Source organism: Branchiostoma belcheri, unplaced genomic scaffold, assembly GCF_001625305.1.
Source record: "Branchiostoma belcheri isolate BF01 breed outbred unplaced genomic scaffold, Haploidv18h27 scaffold22, whole genome shotgun sequence".
Lineage (NCBI taxonomy): Eukaryota > Metazoa > Chordata > Leptocardii > Amphioxiformes > Branchiostomatidae > Branchiostoma > Branchiostoma belcheri.
The window spans coordinates 140,593-150,690 of record NW_017803713.1 but is presented as its reverse complement, the minus strand read 5'-3'; the positions used below and the strand labels follow the sequence as shown (position 1 = coordinate 150,690).

Sequence of the window (10,098 nt, the reverse complement as noted above, 5' to 3'; positions counted from 1 at the left end):
TATGGTTTGAATTACAAACCAGCCTGGTATGCTGATTTTGTGGGAGTTACATGTACCTAGATCTGTTTTTATTTATTTTTGCCTACTAGGTCTGTTTTTATTACTTTTTAGGCCACACCAACAAATCAAATTAGTGTTGCCTGAAAGGGGAATTTACAAAACTCTGCATGATGCATTCTACATTGTATTGCTCCTTTAACCATTTCCTTAATACATGTATGTATTTTTCCAGATTCAAGGAAATGTCTGCCCTTTTTGCAAGATGCATTACAGCTGCCAGCCCTGCACCAACCACAATGACCAATGACCACCTATGAACATGAACAAAACACAGACTAAAGACGTCACATGTCAGCCAGCATCTAGCTCAGCTAAGCTAGATGACATAGTCAGTGTCCAACTTTCACGTGATAAGTTACATGTATCTATTAGTAGGGACATCAATCTACTACTTGTAGGCTGTAAGGGTAATGGCAAGAGCCACACAGGCAACACCATCCTGGGCCAGGAGGCCTTCAGAGTCACCAGGAAAGGAGGAACAGAAAAGTCCAGCCTGTGCAGCAGCAGCCATGAGGTTGATGGAGTCAGTAGGAAGGTGACAGTAGTCGACACCCCTGGAGTCTCCCAGGCGATGACAGAGTCTGAGTTTGAGGAGCTGGTTCGAGCTGTGAAGATGGTTCCTGAGGGTTTTGATGCCATCTGTCTGGTCTGGGACTACAACAACTCTGAGAAGAGCGAAGAAAAGGAGGTCCAAGTGTTCCAGTCCCTCCATAGGCTGCTTGGTGATGGACTGTACGAGCATCTTGTCATCCTGGTCACACATGCTCAGCAGGAGGACATCCCAGAGTTCCTTGATGGACTGCCTGAAGCCATGAAGAAAATTGTTCCTGCCGACAAGGCTAATTGCATGGTTGCAATTGAAAATAAGCCTGATAGTGACTCATTGGGAAGGAACAATCAGGTTGAAAAATTGCTGGGTATTCTTGAGAATACATCTAGGTTTAGTCCTGACAACCTCTCATTAGTATGTAAAATGTCACAACTTGGTGGAAAAGATGAAGAACTTCACTTGTTGCTTGTGGGGAAAAGAGGGGTTGGGAAGAGTCAAACAGGAAACAGTTTAACTGGCACTCAGACTTTCACAGTTTCAGACACAACTGTGTCCAAAACATTCGAATGTCAATATTTTAAAGGAAAAGTTGGAAGCTTGACAATAACCATTGTTGACACACCGGGGATAGATTTATCTTGCAAGGAGTCTGAAAAAACAATTGAAAGGTGGTTTCAAGACAAATCTGAAGATTTTGATGCAATCCTTTTGGTATCCAAAAGGGAAGACTATGGGACTGATGATGAAAAAATGGCAAGCATTCTCAAATGCATAGTTGGGGACAGATTCTCTGACCTTGCAATCATGGTTATCACGGGCAAAGACCAGTTGACTGAGTCTGAGGAAGATTATATTAAAGATGCACCACCAAATCTTAAGGAGATTTTAAAGAAGTGTAATGACAGGTATGTGTTCTTTGATAATATCACTAAGGATGAGACTGTAAGACGGAAGCAGCTGGTAAAACTAATCAACCTTGTTCTAAAGAAAACAAATCATGACAATAATTCAGGGGTTCTCAATGCAGAGCTGATAAAATGTGACACCGACTCAGCTACTCCCAATACAGATAATACAGAAACAGATGAGGATCTAGAGGAGCAACCAAACCAATGGAGAGTAGTACTGGAAATTCTCTGCTGCCACCCCAGACATAGTCATGAGCAAATTGTCTGAGGGGAGCCTCTGAGATACATTGTTGCATGATTCTTTAGCACTCTCATATTTCAGGGTAAAAGGATACAAATAAAAAGGAAAATTTTTATTAAACCTAAAAACTTGGAAAATATTTTGATGTGTTATGTGGTAATAGGTCAATGCAAGTAATTTTCATGGATGACACCATGCATGCATTTATTTGCCTGATTTGGGAAAAAAACAAGAAATTTTGTTGCCTTCTTAATGTCGTCACCATGCCACAGATGGGCAAAGATGTCTGTTGCCATGCCGGAAGGTGGATGGCAGATAATTATGAAGAGAGGAGAAAAGATAAGGCACTGATTTTAGTTTTGTCCTCTATTCTGAAGCTGTGATGCAGTTCATTCCTTTTTTATCCCTGCCAATGTTTACTGAATCAAAACCATTTGTACATTTTTGATTGAACTTCCACTGACTGTTTTACTCCTGGGATGGTTAAAGCCGCTGACCTTCCCTTCAACTGGTGTTTGGGAGCAGTCTGACCATGCAGATTTAGACCGCAAAACCTGAACCTGTTTTTGTTTTTTTCACCCTGTCGCTTCATATTTTTTTAAAAAAATATCTGAGAACCAACAAATAAAATTGGTGTGGCCTAAACATTTTCCAACTCTGTCTGGGATAAAAATTTGCAGAATCAGGGACTGTAACAAGCAGACCAGGGGTACAATATTAAAACAGAGAAAGTTGTATTGTATTGGCATTTTCCAACTTGAACATCCTTGGACTTTTATGTTCTTCTTGGGCATGGAGTCACCTGTCTTTGCCACTTTTGTCCAGCAAGGAACTATTAAAGGGGTTGAAGTTCTCAAGTTCACAGGGAGTGCTATTTTCTGACAGACATTGCCTTAAAAATAAGCAAGTTAACAAACAGTAAAATATACATTATTCTTACATTTTGCACCTGACATTTTTAAATAAATAATTCATGTGTGATTTTTTTCAGATTTGTAGTTTCATTATTTTGAATTCATTGTTATTAACTACTACTGAACTTATCAACTAAACATTATATAACAAAGTATAACAAGAATTCAGAGATGTCATACATGTACCTCCATGAAATATATGAGTTTATGTATTCAAATGTTTTTATTTGTCTCATTGACTATGGAAATAAGGTCATAATTAGGCCACACCAATTTAATTTCTTGGTTAACGGATTCGCCCTCTTCATTTTTTTCTGAATTGCCAATAAAAATAAAAATTCAAAATCAACTGCAAAATACTCATATTTTGCCCTGAACAGTTGAAAACAGTCCTTTTCATCCTAGTTGGTACAGTTATTCCATCTTTCAATGCAGTGGTATCATTAAAAGTTCAAAATTCATTGTTTAAATTTTGAACCAGCCTGGTGTTTTGACTTCATGGTTCCTATCGTACCATTTTGGGCCATAATAGGATGCCTAGGCCTGCTTTTATTTTTTTTTTTCGCCCGCCCACTCCATTATTTTTCTAGGAAAATCCGTTAACCAAGAAATTAAATTGGTATGGCCTTAGCATAATCTAGTTTAATTTAATGGTTTTCTAAATTCAAATGACAATATTTTTTGTGTAAAATTCCTCTCATTTGTCATAGTTCATTTCAACATGTCCTCATTAATTATGCAAATGACCTCTACATTAACATAATATATGCATAGTGGTGTTAACCTTTAAATCACTTACACATGACACAAGGTATGAAATTAAATATAATAAAATATAAATGGAGCATTGTAACTGAAATACTGAACTTCCCTGCAACATAATTCTATTTGGCTAATAAAAAGTATACAGGTTTTGGCAACCTGAAATTAGTACTTTGGACCCTGACTGATCTTCCAGATTGACTCAAGTATGTATCGTGTAGCTGAGCTCCAGTTAGAATGTGTACAACATTCAAATTGACAAATGATGATGATACTAAAACCAGCAACAGAATAATCAAATGGATAGTGTATGAGTCAGTCAGAAACAACTGTTCAAAATTTTTCGATGCAAAACTGCCACTGGTGTGGCTTCTGAATGATGTACATGTAGCTACAGAAAATCACAGATGAGATTATTACATGTACCTGCATGAAAATTTAGATATTATTTTTGGCTTGTCTGTGTGTGTGTGTGTGTGTCTGTGTCCGCACATTTGTAGTCATCGTACTTTAACAAGGATTGTGATGATATGTTGGTACATATCATAGTCAGACAAAGGCCAAGCAAATATGGGCCTCCTGGTGCCTGACCTTGGTACAGCAGCAGAATTTCCAGTTTTTGTATCTTTCACCCAGAACATGCTATGGTCTTGACTTTTTGGTGACAGATAGCTTTTCCTGTCAGGAATAAGTGAGTTTTGTCCCCCTAGCACATTATTATTCCAGAACTGCAGGCAAGTTTCTGGTGAAATAAGGCCTATTAAAGTACATTTTAAAGTAAGGGGTCATTTTTTTCATCATTTTTAACCATATGGCTGCATGGAAAAAACTAATTTTCCCAGGGTAATGGGCTTAGTACTCAAAGAAGTTCAGTATCTAAATGTTTCCGAAATTTAAATTTAATTGAAATCGATGCAGTACGTTTACCGGTATCTTGGATGACCCAAACACACCCACAACGCATGTAGAACGTACAATGTACCATCCGGCATCCCGGCATTCAGGCGAAAAGGCCACATAACCATCCGCACGGACTAATACCAGGAAGTCTTTGCTAGACCACCAACATTACGCCAGCTATACATGTATATATATATATAAACTTAAGGCTACAACTAACAGAAAATACAAAGATGTGTACACAGATATTACAATATCAGTGATATCGTGGTCAAAACATACGAAACAAAGTCATGTTTCTGACGATTTGCTGCATACTTACTTGGACTCTGGTCAGATTCAACCCTATCTAGATGGGGGGGGGGGGGGGATAGGCTAAAAGTGCCCGCGCCAACTTTGATGTAAGATGTCCGAACGGATAGTACTATAGGCTAGGGCCACCAAACTTGGGTGACTTTTCCTAAAATATTGTTGCCAACAAATTCTTAGCAGTGAGATAAATTAACAATTTTTCGTGTTGCCATGGCAATGGGTTTCTGACAGGCATTTTTTGCAAAAATCAGTAATTTTGACTTAAACCATGAAATTTTCAGGCTTTTATGTTAATTTATGCTACTTTGATGAAGTCATTGGCCAAAATCCAAGATGGCGGACCGTATCATTATATCAGGTAAATTCTGGCTATTTTCCCAAAATTTCATCTCAACTTCGATTCGATTTTTTTGACAGAAAATATTAATTTGAACCTCTCTAGTCTATTTTCATTGTAGTTTTAGCATTTTCCTGCACTTTGAAAGGCAAAATTAGGCGTAACGAAGAATTAGTCATTAACGCTTAACGCTGAATTTAGGATGACAAATAACGTTTTACGTTGAATTAAAACGACCAATAACACTTCACGAGGAATATACCGATAACGCTTAACGTTGAATTAGAGCGGGTCAACAACGATTAACGGTAAATTAAGATAGCCCATAACGGTTATGGAAAAAGGGCATGCAGGCCCTCTTTTAATGGTTTTGTGTTGTATACCATTTTAAAAGTTTTAAGAGAAAACTGGTTTTAGGCAATAAATCACATGAATGAGGTGATAATGGCAAATGAGCCCAGTATAGATAGGGTTAAACTCCAGCCCAAAACCATAACAAATTGATGATGGTGAATGATGGGAATCTTATACCTTCTGATATACCCTACATAAAGGTTGACATCACTATGCATATATTATGTTAATGTAGACTGAGGTAATTTGCATAATTGATGAGGACCTGGTTTTCTTTTTTTTTTATATGAGGGACACAACATATTGCCCCAAAGGGCAGTTTTCAATGTGCCTTGGAGGGCAAGTCCCAAACACATTAAAATAATTGTTATTAAACATTAAACATAATTAACTGCTGCAATATTGAGATGAAACATTGGCAAAGGATAGGAATTTTACACACAGAATATGTAATTTGAGTTTAGAAAATTATAAATTAAACTAGAAAGGCTGGCATTTGCTCAGGAGAAAATTAATGCAGCATGGCTTCACCACATCCCCCATACCAAAAATGGACTTATCACCCTCCCACACACATGGACTGTTCGTAAATCACCCCTGTTCAAAATCTGAAGTGTTCCAACAGCCTATATCCACATGCAGCAATTAATTCTTCCAATGCCTTTTGCTGTTGGAACATGTAGAGTGACAGGATCCATGCCACCCTGTATATGCTTGAAGGCCAAGCCACTGTGCTCGAAGATTACCTACCCATGCCACCATGCATCTGCTTAGAGATTGCAAATGTCATCAGGTCATTTTGGTCCCCAGAGTTGAATGGGGCCTGCAAGGGGGGGTCCCGACAACGCTCTGCGCTGAATTCGGAAACCTCTTGATTACGCTTTATGATAAATTTCTAGTGGCTACAACGCATTACGTAGAATTAAAACGGCGAATACGCTCTACGCAAAATGCGCCAGTTACGCTCTACATTGAATTAGAGCGGTCCGTCAACGCTCTACGTAGAATTACAATGGCCAATAATGCTCTACGGAAAAAGGCTTGTGGGCCCTATTGAATCTGTTCAACGAAGTGGCAGGGGTAAGAAGGAGAAACCCAAGGAAAAAGAATGTTTTTCGTCAATATATTAAATATGGTATGAAGTGATACCGGGTATGATAATTATAATGAACTGTTGTTGGGAGATATATAAAGTATATACCCATATCAAATTTCAGATGATTTGGGTGTAATACCAGGTCTCCAGGTCCCCAAATGTACAGATTTTGTCAAAAAATGGCAAAAAAAACAAATAAAACAATGTTTAAAGCCTGGGGGTACATGTATTTGGCCACTCTACATAACTGCTGGTTATCTAATGTAAAGAAACTGTTAGAGGAATCCGGCTTTGCCTACCTGTTCATTAATGGTCACTTAAACTCGCCGAATCATCTAAATGAACTAAAACAAAGACTGAAAGACAACTTTATACAAAAATTCAACTCAGAACTACAAGTAAAAGGGAGAAGAGAAAACCAAGGCAACAAATTAAGGACATACAAAACACTCAAAGAAATTTATGAAAGAGAAACACATTTAAACATTGCAAACTTCGAACATCGCAGAGCCATGTGTAAACTTCGCATTAGTGACCATCCCTTACGTATAGAATCCGGCAGGCATAGCCGTACCCCTCTGAAAGATAGAACGTGCGAATTTTGTAATCATTCATATATTGAAAACGAGATACACTTTCTACTTGACTGTACATTATATAAAAATGAACGCCAAGAGCTATTCGATACTTTACAATTAGACAAGATATGTAAGAAAATGTCAAAGCAGGACATGTTCAAACACATGATGTCATACAAGAACGAATGTACACTAGACAAACTATGTGTTATGTTTCCAAATGTTTCAAAAAGAGAGAAGAAAGGGCAACTAACAGTAGATGATAGGTAGTTTATAGTATTGTTGTAATATTTAGATCCTTATCACTTTGCATTAGAATATAGCGTTTCAGTATGAAATGCTCATGTTTTTGCATACTGCATACCCTCTTGTGCATTTAGCCCATCTGGGCAAGAACATGCAATAAAGATTCATATCATATCATATCAATTATTCAGTGGCCCAAAAATGAAGAAATTGAATCCAGGAGGAGGAGGAGAGGAAGGAGAAGAAGCACAGTAGAGAACTGTCGGACAATATGTTTCACCCCACCACTGAAGCCATAAATAGATTGGCCCAAAATCTAAACATTTCTAGGTCTCATCAAGACCTAGTAACCTACTAGGTTTCATGACAATCCATCCATAGCTAATCTTGAGTTATCGTGCTAAACCACATACACATTACATACACACAAATGCTATGGAAAACTTGTCAGCAAAGGTAAAACTTCCAAGTCTACATTTTGTACCGTCATACTTCATGGAGGTATGAGATCTCTGAATTCTTGGCCATTTTACCACTAGCTAATCATTACATGTATGTTTACCTGGCAAGAAAAAAAAAGGTGACTAGGGAAAAATGTTGAGTTAAAAATCAACTATTTGTTTGGTCAGTCATCAGGTGAGTCAAAAGATATTTGGGACTGGGAGTGGTTTAGTTGCCCCGACGGCAGGACAGACTGCTATGGGACCGGTGAGGTGAGGTGAGGAGTGACTGGACCTAAAGAGGCATGCTCTTTGCTGTGCAACCATTTCAAGTGCTGAAAGGGAGTTAAGTGTACTGGAACTTGACAAAGCCACACCATAACTGCAGGTAATACAATGCATTTTTAATATATTTTGCACATTTAGTATAAGTTACATTGCATTTAGATTTGAAGTTACATTCTATGTCAAATTTTCTGCAATGCCTGAATGGACAATATTCTACAGTGTATGGTTACCGTAACGTTTCAACAGACTTTGAACCCACTGTTTTTGAGCAGGACGACTAGAAAAAGTCCATAGTAAACACAGTTACAGTAAGAACTCGAGTAAATTATTGGTGGTTAGGCCACACCAATTTAATATGTTGTTTTGTCAGATTCGCCCTATCCATTTTCTTCTGATTTGACAAAAAAAAAAAAAAAAGTTGGGGGGGGGGGCAAAATGCACAATGAAAGACATATTTTGGCTCGAACGGTTGAAGAAAGTCCTCTTCTCCCTAGTTTTTCAATGTACATGTAACAATGCAACTTTGCTTCATTTAAAGTTCAAAGTATATTGTTTTAATTATAAACCAGCTTGGTATGTTGACTTCATAGCTCATATTGTACCATTTCTGGCTATCACGGGGCGCCTTGGCCTGTTTCTTTTTTAAATTTCGCCCTGCGCTTCATATTTTTTCTGAAAAAATCTGAGAAGCAACAAATTAAATTGGTGTGGCCTTACCTTTTTAGTATTCTTGCCACTTACATGTACTGTAATCCATTGCTTTTCAGATGATAATCAGATGATGCTCAAAAAGGACAATTCCATGCATTGACCTTGAGGCTTGTTGTTGTCATGATGTTGGAATGTACCCCCGGCCCGGGGCCAGTAAGTACGTATATCAAATAGAAATGGACATTGTTTACTTGATGATACAAATTAGGGCCTGATTTACATGATGGAAATTCTATACTCCATTGCACTCCATAAGAATTTATTGCACCTTATTTGTAAAAAAGAGACAGTTTAACATCATGCAAAAGTACAGTCACGGTCAGTGGTAACAATAATGGCAATTTAGTGCATGGAGTATTAGCATTGGGTAAGGGTGTAAATAAGTACAAATTATGATCATACATGTACATGTAGGTTGTCGAAATCCCTACCTGCCGACCACATTTTTTCCAGATGGTAATTGGAAAATTAATACAACTGTTAATTAAAATTCTTCTAGTTCTGCGTCTCATTCTAAAAACTTGAAGGTACTGTACATGACTTGTAGATTTCGATAATCTTTGCTAAGATATTGAAAGCAATGAAATCGATCACTGTACAGGTCATACAATTCTAAATTCTTAGAAAAGTGGCTTGATCTCTTTACACAATTAAAGAAAAGATGATGATAATGATGCACTTATACAACTGCTTGTATATTAGTGGTGAGGGTGTTGTATTTATTGGCAATGAAACAAATCAATAATTTTGTCGGCAGGCAGACTAAGCTGGTAACATATTAAAGTACGGAGTCTGACATATACAAGAAAATAAACAACTGAAATAGAATGATCTCAAAATTAACTATAAAATTACAAGACTTAGTCCTATATAATATAATATAGTCAGGCATTTGATTGCTTGCAGACTTTCCAGTTCTTATCCTTTGCACCTGTTTCTTGCAGATTGACCAATGGAAAATTTTACTCTGGAAGCAGTTTGCAGCGGCTACTTTGAAGGCATCTCAATGTACCGGCATAATGCAGAAGACAGACATCTGAGACAAAAAGCCACTTGGATAGAAAACCTTTGAACATTTCACATGTGCAGGTTTAATTTATCACCCTGTTCTAAGGGTGAAGTCAGAAAAAAACCTGTGGAGAAATTAAGCAAGGGACAACAGACTTCCTCTCTGTTACAAATATCCCAAACAAAAGAATAACAGCAATTCAGCACACCATTCCTCCACCGAAACACAAATTATAAAATAAAGTCTTCTCCCAAAGAAATCTAATCACAAACGATCCTCTGGCAAAAAAATAGTTCCTCTACCAAAAAACAACAACAACAAATTCCTCTGCCACACCAACAACTACGTGTAGTTCCTGTGCCAGTCTAACATGCTCCTCTTACAGACCAAAA

The 10,098-nt window shown here is 37.6% G+C and overlaps 1 protein-coding gene across 1 annotated transcript; it reads left to right on the top strand.

Moving 5' to 3' along the window:
- Nucleotides 1-319: 319 nt before the first annotated feature.
- LOC109470084 (immune-associated nucleotide-binding protein 11-like) lies at nucleotides 320-1,350 on the top strand. The gene is made up of 2 exons (XM_019768862.1): nucleotides 320-961; nucleotides 1,333-1,350. The coding sequence occupies exons 1-2, from the start codon at nucleotides 320-322 to the stop codon at nucleotides 1,348-1,350; spliced, it is 660 nt and encodes a 219-aa protein (XP_019624421.1).
- Nucleotides 1,351-10,098: the final 8,748 nt, after the last annotated feature.

Coding starts and splice junctions, on each gene's coding strand:
- LOC109470084 (XM_019768862.1), top strand. CDS start 320: ATGAACAAAACACAGACTAAAGACGTCACATGTCAGCCAGCATCTAGC.